Source organism: Desmodus rotundus, chromosome 7 (genome assembly GCF_022682495.2).
Source record: "Desmodus rotundus isolate HL8 chromosome 7, HLdesRot8A.1, whole genome shotgun sequence".
Taxonomy (NCBI): Eukaryota; Metazoa; Chordata; class Mammalia; order Chiroptera; family Phyllostomidae; genus Desmodus; species Desmodus rotundus.
Window position 1 is genome coordinate 19,172,761 of NC_071393.1, and position 22,388 is coordinate 19,195,148.

General features: G+C 54.1%; 2 protein-coding genes across 5 annotated transcripts; both read left to right on the forward strand.

Annotated features, from left to right (window-relative positions):
- The first annotated feature begins 703 nt into the window (after nt 1–703).
- Nucleotides 704–2,180, forward strand: VPREB3 (V-set pre-B cell surrogate light chain 3). Of its 2 annotated transcripts, none has more exons than XM_053928790.1 (2): nt 704–930; nt 1,708–2,180. In XM_053928790.1, the coding sequence occupies exons 1-2, from the start codon at nt 882–884 to the stop codon at nt 2,022–2,024; spliced, it is 366 nt and encodes a 121-aa protein (XP_053784765.1). In that variant the 5' UTR covers nt 704–881; the 3' UTR covers nt 2,025–2,180. The 2 variants fall into 2 exon arrangements, with proteins under 2 accessions (XP_053784765.1, XP_045048833.1); XM_045192898.2 differs by having other exon boundaries at nt 1,735–2,180.
- A 1,274-nt stretch (nt 2,181–3,454) lies between these two features.
- Nucleotides 3,455–8,224, forward strand: ZNF70 (zinc finger protein 70). Of its 3 annotated transcripts, none has more exons than XM_053928845.2 (2): nt 3,455–3,536; nt 6,370–8,224. In XM_053928845.2, exon 2 carries the CDS (start codon nt 6,446–6,448, stop codon nt 7,790–7,792), a length of 1,347 nt encoding a protein of 448 aa, XP_053784820.1. In that variant the 5' UTR covers nt 3,455–3,536; nt 6,370–6,445; the 3' UTR covers nt 7,793–8,224. The 3 variants fall into 3 exon arrangements, with proteins under 3 accessions (XP_053784820.1, XP_024413120.1, XP_045048831.1); XM_024557352.4 differs by lacking the exon at nt 3,455–3,536 and adding an exon at nt 3,553–3,969; XM_045192896.3 differs by lacking the exon at nt 3,455–3,536 and adding an exon at nt 3,553–3,788.
- Nucleotides 8,225–22,388: the final 14,164 nt, after the last annotated feature.

Sequence of the window (22,388 nt, forward strand, 5' to 3'; positions counted from 1 at the left end):
CTGACCACATCAAGGCTGGTGAAGATGTGAGTCACTTATCCACTGGTGGGAGTGCAGATCAGTCAGTACAAGCGCAGTGGGAAGGCTGGCAGTGTCCCTACAGCTGAATGCACACATTTCCTACCCCCAGGCAATTCGAATGCTGGGCGTCTGGCCCTCGGAAATGAAAACACAGGTGCATCAAAGACATTGACAGGATTGTTCACAGCAGTTTTATTTGTAAGGGCCAAGGACTGGAAAGCACAGGAAATAACAGGATAATGGGTAAACTAATTCACACAATGGATTACACACAGCTATTAGGATGAATTAAACATCACTGCACATTCTGGATGATGGCCATGTTGTTGAACAAAAGGAAAAGGAACAAAAGAGGATACACTAGCGTTTTAGAGCAGGCGAAACTGACCTAAGTGATTGAAGGCATAATGAAGGTTGTTACGGCTGGGGGTGGGGGGAGGTGGGGAGGATGAGAGAGACTGCTGGGGAGGTGGAAATATTCTAAATTTTGATCTGGGTAGAGGTTGCAGGGGTGTGTGAGTGTGTGTGGTATATATGTATCTCATATATAAAATCATCGAGCCACACTTCAAAGATTTGAGCACTTTATCACGTGTGCGGTTCACCTCAGTGTAAAAGCAGCCCCTTCTGTAATGCACGTGTGGATTTCAACGCCTGTTCTCAGAAGGCCCGTGAGGTCAGGGCTCTCACGTTTGGGAAGATGGGGCCTGGCAGTTGGGGCCCAGCCATTGCCTCCCCCCACCAATCAATGGGCTGATTTGCATGCTCTGTTGTGGTCCAGTAGCCTCCTCTGCCTGTGCCCTAAAGCACCTGGAGCACGCCCAACAGAACAGCTCCCGTCTGCCTCTCCGCTGCTGGCCATGGCCTGGTGGCACCTGGCCCTCCTTCTGATTGGAGACCTCCTGGCAGGTGAGCCCTCCCTGGGCCTGGCTCACCTGGGGGTGGTGTGGGGGACAGCACTGTCTGCAGAGGCCTCCTGCGAGGAAGCAAATTGATGGGAGCTGTGGACGGGGTCTCGAAGGGGTTCTGAGGTGGAAGGGAGAACCGGCTACAGGTGCCTCTGCCCTAGACCTGCTCAAGTCACTTCTCTGTGTGGGGCTGTTTCTCCATTTCCGAATGAACAGATCACCAGGATCCCTTTGAACTTTGGCTCTTTAGGGTCTCAGAAGGGACTGGAACTTTCTGAGTTTTTCACAGGGGAAGCTGGTGTGGGCTGGTCCTCACCTCACAGCGTCTCGGGAACAACCAAACTCCAGGAAGGTCCCCAGCATCCAGGTGCCTGAGACTGAGCTGATGGGTGGTACAGCCCAGGAAGCTTCCTGCGATGGTGGGGGGTGGGTGGTGGGGGGGTGTTAGTCTGTAGCCAGGGTGTGGAAGAGCCAGTGTGACCAAGGGGCTGGGGGTCTTCAGGGCCCCCAGGGGTAAGAGTGAGCAACAGAAGGAACCCGAGGCCACCATCCCACCTTTTAAACTCTAGGCCCTCAACTGAACACAGATCCTTGGGAACATGGCGCTAATAGGGACTTAGGAGTCACCATCTCGGTGCCCACCCAGTGCCGATGCCATGGCACCAGGCCAGGAGCCCTTCAGGAATGGGAGTCGTTTGGGAGTCTGACCGAGACTTCATGAGGCAGCAGTGGGAGAGAAGGGGCCCAGGCCGGGCCTGAGCAGGTCTGTCTCTCTCAGTCTCCCAGCCAGCTCTGACCCCGCCAGGTGCACTGTCGGTCTTCCCAGGCCAAGTGGCCCAACTGTCCTGCATGATCAGCCCTCGCCATGCCACCATTGGGGACTACGGAGTGACTTGGTACCAGCAGCGAGCAGGGAGCGCCCCCCGCTATCTCCTCTACTACCGTTCAGAGGAGGACCACCACCGCTCCCCAGACGTCCCGGATCGTTTCTCAGCAGCCACAGACGCAGCCCACAATGCCGGCATCCTGATCATCAGCCCCGTGCAGCCTGAGGACGACGCAGATTATTACTGCTCTGTGGGCTACATATCTTAGGGGTGGGGTGTGGGATGAATGCCTCCTGTCTGTGTCCCACTTCTGTCCCTGACCTTAGGCCCCTCTCTAGCTTTCTCTGAGCCTTGATGTTCCTCCTCTGTAAAATGGACTAATAATATCCGGCATGTCAACAATAACTATTCTAAAGGCCATGAGATCCCTGATGAAAAAGTGACTGTGTTTGGTCTGGGAGGGTGGAGGAGGGTAGGGATTCTGGGGCTGGGTGCAAAAGAGGAAGAACCTGAGACCCTTGGGGCAGGGTCCAGCCTCTCCACTGGCCCCCAGGGGGCTCAGATCGGTAGCCTGGCCTTCCTGTGACCCAAGATGCTGGAGGGAGAAAAAAGGAACCAGCCCTTGCCACTCCCAGCTCTGCATGGCTGGTTGTGGTCCAATGCTGACTGCGTGACAACTGGGTCCCCATGGAGCCCAGGCTGCTAGGTAGGGGAGGGACAGCCCCTGCCTACTCCTTGATGGGGCAGGGAGGCAGGTGACAGGTGTGTGTGCGTGTGTAGGACACTCAGAGGCACCTGAGGGCCAGGGTGAAGGGTGCTGAAGACAGGGGGCAGATGACAGGGGCAGAGTGGACAGCATCCCCCCTGTCAGGAACACCTGTCCTTGTGGTCTCCCATGAGAGGGCTGTGCAGCTCCCCCCACCCGGGGCGGGGGGTGGAGCTACACATGCAGGTGGTCCCAGAGGCAGCACTGGGGGTGGGGGGAGGCAAGTCTTGCCATCAGAAGCAAAGTTGAGTGTCTGGAAGTGGGGTGGGGGTTTCAAGAATACACCCGCCTTCCCTCCCGGTTCCCCTAGGAGGCCATGGACGCCATCCCTCAAATGCCCTGAGTCCAGAGAGGGTCGGCCTACACTCCCGGCCATGGGGAGGCCCTCGGGGGCCCTTCCTCTCCTCTCCGTCTCTGTGGTGGCAGGGTGGGCAGGCAGATGAACCAGGAAAGATGAATCCTTACAGGACGCCTGGGCTTATGAGAGGTGACGGGCTCCACTGTGGGATCCCCTTATCCTTCTCTTGAAGGTCCCAGACGCCCCGGAGGCCCCTGGCTTGCCCCCACGTCCAGGGAAAAGGGCAGCGAGTACTGGGCCTCCTGCCTGCGACAGCCCGTTTCCTCCCCTGCAGTCCTGCCAGCGCATGCCCAGCTGTTTTCCTCCCAGCCGGGATGCACTTTGGGGGCAACCCGGAGCCACTGCGTCGGACTGGAGAGACTCTCCAGATCCCCGTCCTGGAGCCCTGGGGCCGGGAGGGTCAGCGCGGGGACGCCCGGCGCGACGGGACCACAGAGACGCGTGGACCTCCGCGCGGCCTAGAGCAGTCCCGGAAGTGCCCGCGGGTTGGGGGGCGGGGCCCCGGGCTCACGGGCGCCACGGGCTCCGGGGCTCCGCGTCAGCAGCTGTCGGGGAGCGAGTCCTGTCGGCCGCGGGTTGGAGAGCTCAGGTGCGGCCCCGCCCCGCCCGCCCGCGGCCCCGCCCCGACCTAGGTGAGCGGCCCCGCCCAGGCCCAGGTGAGTGGCTCCGCATCAGCCAGTGTTCCCACCTGTCCCTCGGGTGGTCCGGGGTGCGGACGTCCGCATTCGTGGGAAGCGTGTTGCGGTACCGGCGTCGCCGCCCGGGCGGCGTGTGCTGTTCCGCGGCCGCTGGCGGCCCTCCAGCCGGGAAACCCTGACCGGACCGTGGGTCTGCCTGGTGCCCGGCCCTGTGGGCTCCCTAGAGAATGGGGTCGCGGATGCTGGAGGAGCCGGAAAGGCCCGAGGGAGGTGGGAAACATGGGGTTCCATACCTTTGGCTTTTCGGTCCAAAAACATTTAAAACGTCGTTGCGGACAGATAAAGGATTGCCAACTTTTTAAACAGAGTGGAGACTTCAGGGTGTAGGTGGTACTTAGTGGGAATGGAAAACTCCTAAGAAGGAAACCTTGGAAACACCATGGTTTAACAGGTGGGTGGAAGCAGAGTTGCAATCCACAGGAATCAAGAAGGAGGGATCTACGGGTATGACAACTGGGGACGGGGGGAGCCTGTCAGAAACCAAGGGAATGAAGTGGGGGCGATTTGTCCAGCAAGCTCAAAGCCTTGCATGCAGGTAAGCAAGGTGGGTTTAGTAAAGGGGCGGGCCCATGTTGTCCCATCTTCCAGTTTATCAAGAGAAAGCCAGCAACCTACTGAGTTTTCCATATTGGCAGCGAAGTCAAACAAAAAGGAAAAGCCCAACTCTTCTGAGAGCCAGACAAAACGTATCTGTGGCGGGATCCCCAGGCTGCCAGCTTGCAACCTCTAAAATGAAGGGTTTGGAGAGGGACGTATTGGCTAGTGGTGCCAGAAGGGCGGGGAAGTTGGGGCTGCGAAGAGAGGGATTGGCGGTAAGGAGGTCATTGGACGCTGGAGCCGAGTGCTGGAGTTCCAGCTGAAACTGGAAACTTGAAATCACACAGTCGTATGATTTTCCTTGGCAACACTGAGCATTTTAGGAGGAATGGGTAGAGAAGGAAGCAGTGGCTGGTCGCAGAAGGGCAAGTTGGTGAGGAACCGATGCTGGTCAGAGAGTTAGCGGAAGAGATGTCTGTCGTTGGATGCATTGTGGACGGAGAGGGTCTCAGCCAGATGGGCAGGGGCAGGGCGAGAGGAGGAGCTCGAGGTGACAGTGGGTGCGGGGGTGGGTGTCAGATATGATGAGGTGACTGAGAGAACTGGGAGGCTGGGGACTGTGGGTGCTGAAGAGGAGGCAGAGTGAGCAAAGAAGATTCATTAAAGTGGCTGAAAATTCATTTTAAAGTATTTCCAAATAGAAGTGGGACCCATCGTGACTATTCTAATTTAATATGTTCTTCTTCTGAGCCAATTACTCCCTAAGCTTCCGCGTGAGGATAATAGTACCTTTGCATGGAGTTGGGGGATTAAATGAGATCTGCTTGTAAAAGGCCTAGCGGGGCCTAGCACAGAGCAGGTAGGTGAGCCAGAAACATGAGCTGTCATCAGTGTGGTACCTGGGGAGTTTCCCTGTGCTGCACAGACGTTTCTGGATGGCGACCTGAGAGGCCCCCTCCAGGGCCACCACACCACAGTGACGGGGGACTAAGTGGGAGTGTCCCAGCCCCCTCCTTTTCTCCTACAAAAACACCCCCCTTCTACTGGAGCCGTCACGCTTTTGCCTGTTTATTTCTATCTCCCATAGAACTGACTTTTTTTGAGTAAAGAGTTCGAGTGTGGCCGTCATTTCTAGCACAAAACCAGATGGCTTTTCCTCCATTCAGTCATCTAGTAATTCAACAAATGTGTGTGTAGCGATTGTCCTGTTGTGCTGAGGGCTGGGGTTTCCAAAATGAGGGAGCACAGGACCCGCCCTGAGGAGCTCACAGGCAGCGGTGGGGAGAGTCTTGTCAGCCCATGTTGTCCGAGGTGGTGACTGCTTGGTGGATGTGGGTACCACGGGTCACCAGGGACTGTGCCTGATTTCATCAGTCTGCTGGTGAAGAGAAGAGGGAACATTCGGAGTGAGTCTGGAAGGATGAGCCATTGGCAGTCTGAGAAGGGGGAGGGACCTGGTACGTGGAGGAAACAGCGGTGCAAATGAGTTGAGCTGGAAGGCTAGGGTTGTGCAAAAGGAGAGGCAGGGGTGGGCTGGAAGGGCTGGGGGCTGGAAGGGCCTGTGAAGGAGCTGACCTGTCCCAAGATCCCAGGAAAAGAAGGGACACATTCAGGCCTGTGCTTTGGGTCTTTGTCACTGGGGTCGATGTAGGGAGCAGAGCAGAGGAAGGAGTGGAAGTTGGGGGCACGCGGCCAGTTCGGAGGTGAGTATTGAAATAATGTCAGGGGGTTGCACTGAGGCCTGAGCTGCGGAACGGCAGCAAGGACAGAGAGGCAGAGATCCCCTCAGTAAAGTCTCAGGAAGTGGTCAGGACAGGACAGGACACGTGGGTGAGAGAGGAGGGTCTAGGCTGACTCCCAGCATTCTCGGCTGGGGCACCAGGGGGAGGAAACTCTCTCTCTCTCTCTCTCTCTCCACCCCCCCCCCAACAAAACCCCACCTCCGACACCCTCCAGTAGTCCGGGTGTTGCTCCTTCTCCATATGGCTCCGCTCCCTGCTCTAGCCCACCTTTCTGAACATCCTCAGCCTTCAGAGTGGACACCATACTGTGGCGCTCGATTCTGTATTTTCTGTCTTTTTGGCAGTTGTTTCTGATAAATCAAACTTCTCTCTAACTCGGTGGGGATCATCTCAAGTGCAAAATTGTTCCTTGGACTTATTTTGTTGTATCTACCATTGTTTCTGGCTCAGGGAGGAGGCATGTGTTAGGTACTTGGCTGCTGGCTTGACAAAGTTCCTTGTTTGCTTTTCAGATTGTAAGAAAAGTCAGCGTGTCCCGAAGAACATCTCTCAAGAAATACAGTCATTGGGGGTGATACTAGATCCACAATGGAGGTTCCCCCAGCAGCCAAGCTTGGGGAGACCTTTGTGTTTGAAGATGGGTTAGAGATGCACCGAGAACTCTTCCCAGAGGAGGACCTGGGGGACTCATTTCTTCAGGAAAGAGGTTTAGAGCAAATGGCTGTCATCTACAAGGAGATCCCCCTCGGGGAGCCAAACGAGGAGCATGATGATTACGAGGGGAATTTCAGTCTGTGCGCAAGCCCTGTTCAGCATCAGAGTCTTTCCCAGGTAAACAAACCTCAGGATGATGAGCTATTTGGCCAAACCTTCCTCCAGAAATCAGACCTTAGTATGTGTCAGTTAATCCATGGTGAAGAAGAAGCTAGTAAACATGACTGTGACCTCGTAGGGAGGGGGGACTCGGGACCGAATGACCTTCACAGAACGGCACAGCCACCAAAACCCTATGCATGTCGGGAGTGCGGGAAGGCCTTCAGCCAGAGCTCGCACCTGCTCAGACACCTGGTGATCCACACCGGGGAGAAGCCCTACGAGTGCTGTGAGTGCGGGAAGGCCTTCAGCCAGAGCTCGCACCTGCTCAGACACCAGATCATCCACACCGGGGAGAAGCCCTATGAGTGCCCAGAATGTGGAAAAGCCTTTCGCCAGAGCTCGGCCCTCACACAACATCAGAAAACCCACACTGGGAAGAGACCCTATGAATGCAGGGAATGTGGGAAGGATTTCAGCCGGAGCTCAAGTCTCAGAAAACACGAGAGAATCCATACCGGAGAGAAGCCTTACCAGTGTAAGGAATGTGGGAAATCCTTCAACCAGAGTTCGGGCCTGAGCCAGCATAGGAAAATCCACACCCTAAAGAAACCTCACGAGTGCGATCTCTGCGGGAAAGCCTTTTGTCACCGGTCCCACCTCATTCGGCACCAGAGGATTCACACGGGGAAGAAACCGTACAAATGTGAAGAGTGCGGGAAGGCCTTCAGCCAGAGCTCCAACCTCATTGAGCATCGGAAGACCCACACCGGGGAGAAACCCTACAAATGCCATAAGTGCGGGAAGGCCTTCAGCCAGAGCTCCTCCCTCATCGAGCACCAGCGGATCCACACCGGGGAGAAGCCCTACGAGTGTGGCCAGTGCGGGAAGGCCTTCTGCCACAGCTCTGCGCTGATTCAGCACCAGAGAATCCACACCGGGAAGAAACCCTATGCGTGCAACGAGTGTGGCAAAGCCTTCCGGCACAGGTCAGCCCTCATCGAACATTACAAAACCCACACCAGAGAGAAACCCTATGAGTGTAACAAATGTGGCAAGTCCTTCAGGGGGAGCTCACACCTCATTCGGCATCAGAAAATCCACGCTGGGGAGAAGCTCTAGGAGGGGGAGCTCACACCAAAGCTTGAAAGCCTTTCCCACACGGAGCCTGCACCTGGTCGCTTTGTCCGCAAGGCCCCTCTGCCTTCCAGATAACGGTGCTGAACCTGGGCGGCCACTCCTGAAACCCACAACAGCAACAAGGCCCCTCGTGGCCAGGAGCCCTGGGATCAGTGGGTTTACTGAGTGCAAGGGAGAGTGGGGGGTAGGAGGCCGCCAGAGTGGCTGTGCGCCTGAGAAGGGCCTTCGGTTTTCTCATTCTCACGCTCGACTTCCGAGTCTTTGAGGTTTAGGGCTTCCCTCTGTTCCAGAATCCAGAAGAGGAGGAATAAATGTAAGGAGGGAGGAAGTTGAGTTAAACCCGTGAAAACGTCAGGTGAGAACTCTTCAACATCGGGCACTTTTAGAAGAAGTAACAATGCTCACAGTCCAAATTAGCTGAAGCAAAAATGAATCCAAAAAGTAGTTACCTCACCACGAACTGGAATCTTCTGCCTGGCCTGGCCCCTGCTGGAGAACAGGGTGTGGAACAGAGTCTGGAAGGATGGTTCTGGGACTGAGGGTCGGGGTGCGAGGCCCCGGTGTGGTCTTTTAATCCGGTTCTGCGGTGGAGCGAGGGCGGCCTCTCACAGGAGAGAGGTTCGGCCCCGCAGGCCGGAGGACGTTGGTGCCCAGCTCTGACTCAGCCTGGGCCCCAAGCACTAGCGCGCTCCGGGAGTAGGCCCTCCACAAGACCCAGGGCTCCCGAGACCTCAGCGTGCCTTGGACGTCAGCAGCAGGGCACATCTCCGGGCTGGTGGCTCTGCAGCCTCTCCACCTTCCAGTGTGGGGTCAGGCGGGGGCAGAGGGAACATGGGAAGCAGGGTGATTCAATCAGAGGTCTGAGTCCAAGTCTCAGTTCCGTCCCTCCTACCTCTGTGACCTTGAGGAAGCCCCAAGGCTCCGCTTTCCTATCTGTGAAGCAGGGATGGTGGGACCTGGCCACGTACTTCTCAGGACTGGCGCAAGGCTTCCATTCGGAGTAAGGCCACATGGGAAAGTGCTTTGGCAACTGGTGATTGAGTGTGGATGCCCCGCTGCAGACACTGTCCCTGAAAGCTGGAGAGACATCCCATCTGGTCCCTGAAATGGCAGAGCTTGCAGCAGGCCCTCATTAAACCAGGCTTTCCCATACTCCCTCGGGCTCACAGCCCGGGCTGGGGGCGCCCTACGTTTGTCCTACACACAGATGCTTCCTGGGGCCATCCTGAGCCTCCCTGCGGTGGCAGTGCAGTCCCTGGCCCTGCACTTCTCTCTGTCCTCCCCCCCCCCCCACCGCCAGCTGGGGTTCAACTAGAGATGGGTCCCACGTGGACCAATCAGCGGGCATCCCCAGAGGTGGGGCTTAGTGGAGTGTTTTTAAAGCTCCCAGGTGGTTATGTGTCCCCGCAGGCATCCAGGCTGTGAGCCCTGTGCTGGGCACCCATGCAGCCCCAGCATCTCCCAAATGTCAGGCCGGCTTGCCTGGACTGAGGAGAGCTTGAAGTGGCCATTGCACCTCAGTGTCCCAGGAATGGGCTCTGGCAGGGACACTGCAGGATCTGGCTAATTGGCGACTGTCCTGCACCCTCAGGCCTTCAGGTGGCCCTGTGGATCGTTGGTACTGGCTTTCCCCCCAGGCTCCTCAGCTAGTGTCAGGAGGAGGCAGTCTGAGCTATTCTGAAGTTTTCCAAACGTTATGGCTGGAATCACATGAACGCCATTATGTGTGATTGGGTGAATAAAATGGGAGAGCCGTAGTTGTTACTGAGTAAGTGGGGCTCGAGACCCAGAGATTTGATTTTTTTATTAAGCAAAAAAAATTTTTTTAATGCTCTAACCAACTAAGCTCTCCAGCCAGGGCAGTAGCCAGAGATTTTAAAAGGACTGGTCTGGTGGCTGGGGACATCACTTGTCTCCAGGTCCTCCCTCTACTGTGTGAGTGTGTGAAACATTAAACCAGCACCCCAGGGACCCCCAGGACCTGCTTCTCCACTTGCCAGCCATGACACCTGGGCATTGCCGTCATTTACCAAGAGGGAGGAGAGAAGGCTGAGACCCCTGCTTGGTGCAGGTGACAGCAGCCACCCCGCCCCCCATCTACCTCCTTGGTGCCCCCTCTCATCTTGTCCCTATCAGACAGTCATCTGTCTCCTTCCTGCCTTTGACTTATCCTTCCACATCCTTCTGTAAAAGGTGCAAGATTTATAGGACCTGTAGAGAAACCAGAGCAGTCCTTCCATATCCTTCCGTACACCAGAACCAAACTGAACTTTTTAAAGCATCACTTTGCACACGTCACTACTCCCCTCAAAACCAGCCTTTCGGGGCTTCTCTGCACCTAAACCCCCATTTCAGCCAATCTTCACCCTCTCTAAGCAAGCCACACAGAGTTCGTGCGGCCTCTGTCCTTCTCAACTCGCTCCCAGCTTCTCTCAACTCCTTTCATGCTGTTCTCGAGTTTTGGAATTTGCACTTTCTCGTCCTCCCCCCACCTGTCTCCTTTCTTCCTTTTGATAGTTAATGTAACGCAGGATAAAAACCCCTTTCTGAAGGGTTGACAGAGTTCCAAATCACCATGGTAAGACCAGGAACTTCTCATCTCTGGAAGTGTGAGCAGAACCTAGTTCCTTCTGTCCAGTTTCTTTCACTGTTTGATTGTATGTTTAAATTCCTTCCATGGTATTTAGGTTCTCAGCATAATGCTACAAGAGATTGCCCTGGTAATAGTTTAACCGTCCTTGAGTTTAGTTGTATCTGTCGTCCTTCTTTTCCTCGTGGCAGATGTTGAGTGTTGTAAAGGTCCAGCTCTTGATTTTGTTTACTAGTTGTGTCGAAGTATATGTATTCTCTTGTGTTTTCTTTCTTGGCTTAATATTTTATGTTTCTAAGATTATTAGTTAATCGTATTTTTAGTATTTCTAGTGAATGTGGGTACTTTGGTCTATGGTTTTTTTCCTTATAGTTCGAGCCTTTTCTGCACTCAAGTTTGACATGTGGTATTTTTTGCTATTATATGGAATTTCCTTTTGGCCCAAGTGTTGTTATTACTTTTTGTGTTCCCAAGTGCTGAATGCCGAAGTCACTGTTGTTATTCCTTACTGGATTCTGGTGTCAACATTTCGAAGTGTCTATAGAACTTTGTTGGGCCTGAATATATTGTCAGTTTTTATAAAGCATTTGTGTACTCTCAAGAAATGTGTTTTTACGCCATCAGTTCTATTTGTTTAGTCAGTTTTTATTCAAACTCATATTTTCTCTGACTTTTGCTTACTTCGGAGTTCTGAGCCTGGGGTCCGTGGACGGCCTAGGAGCCTGTGAGCACGCAGGGCTTTTAAAGACTGTGGGCCCCGAGGGGCCGACAAAAGCTCTGTAGATATGCATGTATGAAAGAATCGTTCTGGGGGAGGGGTCTGGAGCATTACTCACATTTTCCAAGGGCTCTACGACCCCAAAATAGTTAAGAACACTCATTTACCTGATCTCATTGCTGTGTGATTTTGTGTCTTTATGTATTTCTGTTTCCCTTCGATTTCAGTTCCTCTTTTACATGTGTGGTGTTGCTATGTTACCCTGCAACTATCGCAGTTCTTTTTGAAGAAACAGGCAGGGTGTACATTGTCGGTAAGTACCGTGGTACTGGGGTCTATGTATTTACAGTGACCTGTGGAAAACTGTGCCTTTCACTGCCCTCTTTGCCTCTCATACTGCTTCTGGCTCACCCTTCTCTTTTCCAAATGTCTTCATTGAAGCCCTTTGCTTTTCTTGATTTGCATTTGCATGAGAGTTTATTTAGCTCAGCATTTTAATTTTTAAATTTGTGTATACATTTTGCTCTATCTCTGTAACTTATAAATACCAAATTGTTGATTTTTATTTTCTGATTCTTTCTGTAATTCTCTTCCTTCTTGTGTAAGAAGTTCTGTCATTAACATAATTGTTTAGAGTAAGGTGTAACTTTTATTTTCATGTTTTCATATTTGCTAACTCATTCTAACCCCAGAAGGCCATGCTCGTTCACATGTGGAGTAACATTTCTGGGTGGACTGGAAGTCTGCCATTGGGCGCACCTGTGCCTCCTTACCTTCCTCGGTGCCAGGCTCTGTCCCGAGCCCACTCTTCAAGTCACAGCCTCCGGTCTCCGTGGCCTTGGCTGTGATGTGGAGGAATGATGCCACCTCACAGCCTGTGGAGCCCAGAGGACTAATGAGAACAGACCTGCGTGGCAAACTGAGGGCATAGACGACTATTGCACTATTAGTACTTGGAAATACTTAACTTCCTGTTCGGACTCCTAAAGTTCTTTAAACATAACCAAGAACCTTACATTGTGCTTTGCTTTTTAGCAAACACTACCAGATGTAGCAAAGAATTAGGCATCACAGATCCACCTCACCCTCCCAAAGTGACCCCACAGTCATTTGAAGAGAAGTGGGGACCCTGATCTTACACCCCCCATCTCCCATCACCTGTCTGTCCCAGGCCAGTTCCACCCCGCCCCCCCCCAACTTTCCCCTGTCTCCCCTTACCCCCTCCTGTGTGGGGGGAGGGCATAACTGAAAAGGTTCAAGAAGTTGGTGGCTTGTGGCCACTCCCATTACAGGTGGGGACACCGAGGCCAATGACTGACTAAAAGTGTGGCGATTTGTGTCAGCTTTACCTCGAAGTCGTGGGGAAGAACTGTTCTGGACGCCATGCTGGAGTTCCAGCCAGTTGCTGCCACAACTTATCAGAGGTGGCAGATGGGTTTAGTCACTGCTGGCCAAGGTGAAATCCAAATTACCTCAATCCGCTCAGAGTTGCTCAACACTTGGGTGAGCGGACATTTGCAAACATCACACAAAGTGGATGTATTTGCCAGAATGACAATGCATGGATTTCCTGGAGGTGGGAAAAGAGAAACCCTTTTCTTATGGGAGAACACCATCTTCAGCATGTGCTAACCCAGGAAACCAAGGTGGCTGTGAAATTGGGGCGTCATGAGATGGGCCATTCCTGCTGCAGCGCAGGCCAACGGAATGCTGGTGGGGGCGGGGCCCTGTGCTAGATTCACTCCTGTTGGTCACCTCCCTCCGCCTGCCCAGCTGGTAGCATTCCCTGCGCTTCTGCCCCTGGGTCATTGCCCTCTGAGGTCTAGAGCGCCCTCTGCTGGTGCCTGCAAGCACTTGAAAGGCTGTTCGATCTCGAACTCGAAGTGTTGCTGGCTTTCAATCCCTGCTAGCTAGCTCTTCTACCCCTGGAGATAACCAGAAGCACCTCTGTTTCTTCCCTGTGGGTCTTTTTTAGGTAGGGCACCTGGAACCCCAGAAGGGGTGGGGGGGGGGGCAGTCACAAGCAGCCACGAAGTAATGTGCTACCTCCTTAATCCTCATGAAGCCTAAGCCTCATCTTCCCAGAGAGGAGGTAGCACAGAGTATGGTTCAGGGGACTGGACTTCTTCCAGGGCCACAGGCACCCTCAAGCAATGAGCTGTCCCCAGCACATAGTGGGGAGTGGCAAGGGGGCACGGCTCCCCTCTTGGAGGCTGGTGGGGCTTTATCTGGGTCTTATAAATGGGTGTCTTATCCTAGGGCCCACAGCCTCTCCCTCCTGTTGGCCCTGAATGTGGGCCTCCCTCTCTGTCACCTTCCCTTCTACCTGACAGCCCTGCAGGGGAGAGGCCTGCAGGTTTCACTGGCCACCGTAACCCCCTGCAGAGCTGCCGGCAGGCCGTCCACCAGCATTTGCTGTGTGAACAATGGACTTCCACCTGCCTGTCCTGTATGTCAATGACACTTCTCCACCCTCTTTCTACTCACCTGCTTTTTCCTCCACCCTTGCTGATCTCAAGCCAGGAATGAATGCTACCTCCTCTACCTTCTCATTTGTCATTCCCCCCAAGTCCTGCCCTTAATGCCACTCAAAGCCACCTCCTCCTCCCATATGATTGCTCCCACCTGGGGCTGCTGCCCTCCAGCTGCACAGCCTCCTCTCCTGCCTCCCATCTCCTGCCTGATGTTCCTTCCATCCTTCCTCCCCTGGGCAGCCTGAGTGATCATTCCCATCTGCAGCCTGGTGGGGTCACTCTCTTCCTCATACTTTCCCACTGTTTTCTATGCAATCGGAGTGCGGAGGTGTCCTGCAGGACCTTCCCGATCTGACACCACCCCTCCCGGCAGGGTCCCCATGCTCCGGCCACACTGAGCTCCCCTATTTCCCGAACATGCCTTCCTCTGGCAGGAAGGACATCCCCTGGGGACACCGCTTTCTCACCCATAGAAAGAGTCTGGGCGGAAGAGAGGAAGTTCTCTTCCCAGGTTGGCGCTTTCAAGCCAGACATTCTACCACGCCCCTCCCCAGCCCGGTGCTGTAGTCTGGGTGTTAGGTGCAGATGAACCAGGGAAGAAGGCCAAGTTTAGGATCCGGGCCAGCCTTTTGGTTAGTGGAGAAAGAGGATAGATAGGGTCCAAGATCATGTGACTGTTTTACGTCTCAGTGTCACTGTTAACACTTTCACACATCATCTCCGCGCCTGGCGTATTTGCACATCTCCTAAAAACAGTGATTGCACTAGCACCCTGGATGTGGTTTTGCCTGAGCCCTCATCACTGGCCCCAGGCTGTAGGCGGAGCCTCGCAATGGCTGAAGCTCATCTTACCCTTGGTTTCTTCCCCGTTTGATGGGAGCTGGGGCTGAGCAGGAATTTTGAGGGGAGGCCGGCTCATGGAAGAATTAAGTGGGTCAATTTCAAGATTGCCACTGGTACCTTGTCATTTCATGTTCTCAGGCACCAACGGTGAGAACATCGGTAGGAGCTTGCCTCCGCATAGTACACGGACAAAGGGGAGTAAAAAAATCCCACCAATCCATGGGATAAAGGAGGGCCAGGCTGGGGAACAGCTGGGTTTCTTGCCTGACACCTCAGCACAGCCCCTGATGGTGTTTAAGTGAGTCACACAGGCAGGAAGCCACCAGGGGGCACCATGAGCCTGACCAGGGCACAAATCAGGGAGCAGGACGCTGTGCCCTGCCTGGTGCTCACCCACCTGTGGGGGCCCAGCACCTCTGTCCCCCCAGCCTACCTCCACAAGCAGATCTGATGTCTCTTCCTCTTCCTCTCGGCCTGAGCCATTTTTCCAGCCTGAAGCCAGACCTGCCCCAGGGGAACCCAGGTCCAGATGTGGGGCCCCAGGAGGTGAAACGCAGGGAGTCCTACTGGGTGCATGGGTGCTGCTAGATTTTCACAATCTGTGTCTGTCGTTAGTGGAATAAGCGGACCGTGAATAAGAGAGGCTAGAGAAGGCATGCACGAGACGGGACAAACACCTTCACGGCCCCCTGCGGAGCGGCGTGTGCCCCAAGTGCAGGACACACGCTCCAAGCACACATGGGCTAGAAGGCACACACATGCTGGGCTGTGCAGAAAGTGCTGGCAGATGTCAAAGTCCCGAGGTGCAGATTATGTTCTTGGAGAACCACGCAGTGATGCTGGAGACCAGTCGGGACAGTGTGACCAGAAAACCAGCGCCTGGTGCCACTCCCCTCCCCTGCCGTTCACTGTCGGGCCTGGGCTCCACCAACAAGAACGCGCGCCCCATCCATGTAAGCGGAACTTTGGGCTGTGCCGGCGTAGAGGTTTTAGGTCTCAAAAGAGGAATGCTTTTTCCAGGGAGACAAGAGGCCACCCTCCTGCCACTCTGGGCACCTCGCGCCCGTGAACAACAGCCTGACCTTTAGGGGCATTGAGGAGCTCCTACCCTGTGGGGCCGGGAGGAGTGTGTCTGGGACCCTGACAGCATCAGGGTCCCTTCGTGTCCTGGGATGACGTTAATGCAAAGTACAGCCACCTCCTCCAGGCGGGAGCACTCACTGCCCCGGCCCTCAGGAATAATGGTTTGGGGGCGGCCCACCAGACTAGTAACCCCGACCAGCTGAGGGGCTGGCCGAGGGCGAAGGGAATACAGGATGGGCGGGGAAGCAGCAAACACCAGCCACCGCCACCATGTGGGAGGCACGGAAGAGAGCTTTCTGTGGAAGAGCTGTCTGATCACCTGGGCATTCCTTCCACAAAGAATCCTGTTTGGTTGGCTTGGTCAAAATCCTCCTCACGTGATGTCTCCTTTTCGTAATTTCCCGTCCACAGACCCCCAGCCTGCTCCCGGGCTGTGCCTCCCCACTGGCCCACACTGTATTCGGAGCTGAGCCCCAAATCGACTCTGTACTGAGTCTCTCTCTGTCTTGCCGCCATGTCTGAATAAAGTGTTGTTACCGCTTTACTGTCTTCTGGTTTTTCTTGGACCATGAGTGTGTGTGTGTGTGTGTGTATCAGCTAGGAGAGGAATGAGCATTGAGCACCAACTTGTATTCACACTCACTTACACACATGCACCACCTCCACACATGTCACACACACTCTCAGACAAGCACTGACTCTGCCCCTGCCACCCCTGTTCAGCCTCACACTGGGTCCCACTCTCATTGTGGAGCAGGTGGAGGACCCTTCCGCACAGGGAAGGGAACCAGAGGAGGACCAGAGGGGGCCTGGTTGGCGGGAGGGCAGGGCCAGCGATGACTTACAGCCTGCTCAGGGATTGCCTGGGCTCCAGAACATTCCTTCCCCTAACCCCAGAAGCCCCTCTACCCTGCCACCAACTGATAAGCGACTTGGAGGTACCCCACTGTGAGCACCTTTTTGGCCCAGCATTTGCTGGCTCTACGGCGCACCTGGGAGGAGCTCCAACGGTGGAGACCTGGGGTATGGGTGGGGGTCCTTGTGCTCTCTGGGGTGGAGAGTTTCCCAGCCTGGTCCCCCTCTAACCCCCGGGCAATCACGCCAAAGCTCCGGACCCCCCTCACCCTCCTCTGTCACCAGGGGTCTCTCTTTCCTCACTAGAAGCTGAGGAAGGGGTTCCAGCACTCACAGACTCGGAGGAGGAGGAACCAGGATGACAGGGTGGGCTCAGGGGTCTCCAAGTCATGAATGCCACCAAGGGAAGCTGAGGTTCGGGAGTCCAGGGTCCATGAGATGGACTGAGTGGGGACCAGAGCTTAGTGACAGCCAAGTGACGCCAGTGGGCTTTCCCTGGCTTCTCACTCAATGCCACGAGGGGACATGCGCTGTTGGGGACCAGCAGGGTCTGAGCGTCAACTACCCAAGGAAGGGCAGACTCAGGGACTGGGGCGGTGGCCTGTCGCCGGGCTGTAAATCAGTCCCGCTGTTCCAGAAAGCGGGCTGCATGCAGCTGACAGGAAACTCGAACATAGACGCCCCATGTTCCCCAGTTGCAGGCCAGTGTGTGCCTTCCAGAAGCGCCGGTGTGTGCACTGGGAACACCAGGGGTTCCCTGGGCCGTGTGTGTGAAAGAGAAACTAGAACTGCCTCCAGGTCCACCCACCGAGGTGGCCAGTGCCATGCGGTCTATTACCGCACAGCCGCCTAGTTCTCTGCGATCGACGTGGCTGCATCAAATACGGTGTAGAAGTGCATTCGTAGGAAGTTAGAAGGAGCGTGGCTGTTGGCATGATGTCCTTCAGGCACATTTGAAGACCTGGAACAGAATGCACGGTGCTCAGCATGACCTTCAAGGCCCCAGGGGCCTGCTGGCTTCCTCTCCTGCCTTCCCCCCACCCTTCCTCAGATCTGGCCACAAAGGCTTCCTTGCTGCTCCTGTAACTTATCAGGCACGTTCCACCCCAGGGCCTTTGCACAGTGCTGCTCCTGCTGCCAGGAGCACTCCCTCCCAGGCACCTCCCTGGCTAGTCCCCTAGTGTCATTCAGAGGTGGCGTCTCCCCAGAACCCATCTAAACCAACAGTGTCTCTCCCCCCTTACACCCTCCCTTGCCTAAAGAGCTCACCCCCACAAGTATTGTAGCATAACATCTTGTTTGTTCTGGCCTGTGTCACCCGCTGGAACTTTGTCTCTGAGCCACTGCCATGTCCCCAAGGCCTAAAGCAGTGCCGGGCTTCGGAGCTGATGAGTGGCTGCGTGTGGAATGAATGGCATTGTTTTCTCAGGAAGGAGGGAGCTCAAGGGACTGGGGCGGGGCAGGGGGCAAGGGGAGTTGCCCCAGCGAGACAAGCTGTTCTTCTTCTCTTGTAAAAACATCTGAGCTAGTTGACCCCAGGTCAGCATTTGTAGCTTCTGCGTCTATATCAATGTTTTTGGTGATATCAATGTTTTTGGTGTTTTCGTGGTTCTGGAACGCCCGGCCCCTTTCCTGCTGACACCCTCCCATCCAGCACGGAGGAGCCCTGTCTCAGGGCCTCTCTGGTCTGGAAATTCCTCTCCCCCAAGGTGCTCCTTTCCCTCCTGGGGGCCATGCACCCTGTGCGTGTGGGAAGCGAGGGCACAGCCCCTGTCCCAGCCGCTCTCCTGGGAGAGGTTCAGCGTCTGGGCTCTGGCAGGGCCTTGGGAGCTGGAACTTGAGTGCCCAGGCCAGGTGGGAGGGGGTTAGAGCACTGGCTTAGGAGTGGGGGCCGGGGCTCCACCACCTGCCTCCCGTGTGACCTTGGCCAGGTCACATCCCTCCCTGTGGAAGGAGAGAATGTTCTTCCCGGACTTGTGCAGCCGGGATTTCTGATGAACAAACACTCTTCGGGTTATTACTGAGATGAGTGTGACCTTGTAGAGAAATAACAACAGATGCCACTAGAGAGCACTGTTGGCTCGGATGTGCACCTGTGTATGACTGCGTTCGAGCAAGTGCAAAAGTGTGAGTAAATTGTGTGCATGTTGTGGTGCATGTGGGAGGGTGAATGTGTGTGAGTGTGACAGGGCCTTGTATAAGGACACTTGGAGTGCAGCTGGGACACCTCTGTGGAGCCCGTGGAGGACAGTCAGGTGAGGGTGGTGGCATCTCTATACAGGTGACACTCCTGCATGATTCTGAGACTTAGGGTGCTGGTCACATGGCTGGAGTCCAGGCTAAAGACAGCTCCCTCAAGGCCAAGGGTATGAGGACACTGTGTTAGGAGAGTACTGGTTCTTGAATCTGGAGGCCGGACTCACAGTGTGACCATGTGGCTGGGACAAATCCTTTGTCCCCTGTGGGACTCGGTTTTTCCATTGTAACCTAAGTTGGTACCCACTCTCTACTGCCCATTCTGGGCTCCCCAGTGACCCCCAAGCCTTCCTCTGGCTTCTGGGGAAGCTGGATCAGGCAGCCGGGACCCCTGACGGGCCTGACTCCTAGTCTCTGAGACCAGACCCGGGGGGGTGGGGGCACCAGGCTCTGCTGCTGGAGGTGCTAGGGCTGGAGGTCTCCTGTCCAGCCCCCGACGTCAGGGGCAGCTGTGCTGGGAAGGTCAGACTGGGGTCTCTGTCCCCAGAAACTGAGAGGCCATGTGTTATCTGGGCCAGAGGGGACAAATCCCCTCCCCAGGCACTAACTGTGGGAACCACCACCGGGCCCCTTGTGCCCTCCCACAGCCCACACAGCAGACACCACAGACCCCCGGCACAGCCTGCTGACCTTGGGCCACGTTCCTAGGCCCTTGCTCTCAGCACTCACACCCTCGAAGCCCCCAGATCAGCCAGAGGACACATTCACAGTGCTGAGCCTTCTCCCCCCGTGGGGGTCTTGGTGCTGCCAGGTGGACACAGCAACTGCGGTGTGGGGGGTCCGAGGCCTCCTTGTGGAAGGGGGTTTGGGCCTGGTTCATGTCACTGGTGGGGGTGGAGCTCCAAGGAGCTGGGGAGAGGCCTTGGAGCCCCTTTCTGCCTCTGCCTCAGAGCAGAGATGGGATTGGGGTGGGACAGGAGGGAGAGCAGTGTTCCCAGGCTCTTCTCTGTCCACACCTGTGCCGTCCCTTCCTTAGGACCCAGGGGTTCCTCCCAAGCCCTGAGGAATGTGTGGTACACGTTCCTCTTTCTGGAAGGTCTGGGAGTTCATCTGTACCCTACTTCCAATGTCTCAGACAGGCACGAACATTGATTCCTGTGGGGAGACTTCAGGGAGGGTCCACCCGAAGGCAGTGATGGAACACGGGGATGGGAGCCGGGGCACCGGCTATGTCCTGTGTGGGACAGTGTTGTCCAGCGGGACCCAGGACGGGCAGCCTGAGTGTTGTTGGAGCTGCAGGGTCACAGGGCACCCGGGTGACCCACAGCTGCGTGGGGTGCCGCTCCGGGCAGAAGGAATGCTCTCCGTCCATCTGTCTGTCGTCTATCTAGCCTTCATCACCCACCTGTCTATCTACCATCTACGTGAAATTCAGGTTCATGCCTGGAAGGACACATACCAGATACAACCTGCAGGCTGTGCTGGAAACTTCTTTATACTTCATTTCCTGTTTTATTATCTTTTACAGGAAGTTTATCGGTCTTTAAATGGCTCAAATTGCAAAGCAAACAATCGGGTAGTGACATCAACTTAAGACACATGTTGAATCTATGTCAGTTTGCTTCACAGCCTCTCAGGACCCAGGAGAGGAAAGGTCTCAAGGCAAAGTCACCACGTTAGTGGTAGGACCCCTGGTTAAACCAGACTGCAGTGAGTCCACCAGGGCTGTATTTCTGCACACGGCATAGCCTACAAGAACACGAAATGAAAGAAGCACATTTCATTTAGGGACATGCATTTAATCTGACAAACTGGGTGTAATATCTAAAGAGTAGAATTTTCTGAAGAGCCTATTTTCGTTGACTTTACATACACATCTTTACCTGGAATGCCTGAACACATCTTCAACTTATTGAAATTAAGACTAACAAAAAAAAAAAGGGAAAACTGTGAATCAACTGTCTTAGCTGTGTTCCAAAGAAGAAAAGAAAAATCTGACAGCGGTAACGTAGATTTCCCACTGAAATTATGTTCCCAAACAGCGTGCTAGAATTCCTCCAGAGGGCGCACCACGCAACGGTGACCCCTGCCTAGCGTTCGGTGGAAGAACATCTAACGTGTTTTCTGCGCTATGTCCAGGTTTGATTGCTTGATGCTAACTTTAGGGAAATGTAACTACCGCGTTCTTGATTATGAACACAGACTGCAAATACTCCTAGTAAATCCCATAGAGCCAAACTGTAACCTCATGAGTACGAATTTAACAGGGGACAAGCATAAATATTTCCCCAAAATGCTTCAGCACTGCTTTTCCCTGTGCCTGCTCCAAAGAGATCGAAAACTTAACACGAGCTTACCACTTGCAGAAGGGATTTCCAGGGACCAGCATCTTAAAGAAAAAGAGGGTTCCCTGAAACATAACTGGTGCTGAATCTTCATGGCCTAAAATTATAAGTATTTGCTGGCCCTTCACCTTAAACTACCACATAGTTAGTCAAAAGCAGTCAGGAGCTCTGGAATCTTACTTTGAAGGACCAGAGTGTGTCCCAGTCAAGGGGCTCAGTTGGTTGGAGCATTTTCCCTTGTACACCAGAAGGTTGTGGGTTTAGCCCCTAGTCAGCACACATACCTAGGTTTCGGGTTCGATTCCCGGTCGGGGTACAGGGGCAACCAATCAATGTTTCTCTCTCACATCGATGTGTTTCTCTCTCCCTTCCTCTCTCTAGTCAGTGAACATGTTCTCAGGGGAGGATCAAGAACTAAAAAATAAAAATAAAAAAGAACCAGAGTATGGCACACACTTTATATTTGGACAGCCTCCTAACAGACAGATATTTCTCAAGAACCTTCTACACAGAAGTTGTACTCCATCCTAGACATATGTGGCCAGCACGCGCTGGGCGATGGCCATGGAGCCAGTGAGGACACACCCAGAATGCTGCCCCGGAGTGTTTTTCGGTCTCTACATGAAGGCTTGTTCAAAAATTTCCATGTAAGTTTCACTGCTTCTCTGAATCAGTCACCAGGTAATTAATGCAGGTTCACAGGTGACTTGCTCTCAATTGAACTCTATGCAACAATCATACTAATAACTTTTCTTCAATATTTTGCATGATAATCATTTTAAAAGGGGGTAGAGTTTAACTATCGTGTTCACAATTGTCACTTTCAAGGCAGTAGAAGACCAAGACATTTAAAAATGATGTAAACTTTCAGCTTTACAGTAAACCTGAAGAAGTAGGCTTTCCCGCCCTTCCCCACCGCCCTTCCCCACCGCCCTTCCCCACCGCCCTTCCCCACCGCCCTTCCCCACCGCCCTTCCCCACCGCCAGCTCACCTCCTTAATAGTTTAAGACTGCTCTCGAAATACAAACTCCTATGTTAGGTTTATGACTGTGATAGGCCATTATGAAAGAAGTTTTTTTTCTTTGTATTTTATTTTGCTTTTTTTTAAGTATTTTATTTCTTTATTTTTAGACAGACGGGGAGGGGGAGGGGAAAGTGGGACAGAAATATCAATGTGTGGCTGCCTCTCATGCTCACCCAACTGGGGATCTGGACCTCAACCCAGGCATGTGCCCTGGCTGGGAATCAAACCGGTGACCCTTTGGTTCACAGGCTGGCTCTCAATCCACTGAGCCACACCAGCCAGGGCAAACTTTGCTTCTTGACGAAGGCTTATTAATTTTTTTTTAAGTGAATTTGAGTCCTGGCCAGGTGGCTCAGCTGGTTGGAGCACTGACCCATACCCAAAAGTTTGCGGGTTGATCCCTGGTCGGCTGTCCAGGTGCTTATCAGAGGTAGTGGGTGAATGTTTCT

Excerpts from the sequence above, each read along its gene's own strand:
- VPREB3 (XM_053928790.1), top strand. The coding sequence starts at position 882 with ATGGCCTGGTGGCACCTGGCCCTCCTTCTGATTGGAGACCTCCTGGCA. Across the intron at positions 931-1,707 it reads GATTGGAGACCTCCTGGCAG|TCTCCCAGCCAGCTCTGACC; the intron begins GTGAGCCCTCCC and ends TGTCTCTCTCAG.
- ZNF70 (XM_053928845.2), top strand. The coding sequence starts at position 6,446 with ATGGAGGTTCCCCCAGCAGCCAAGCTTGGGGAGACCTTTGTGTTTGAA.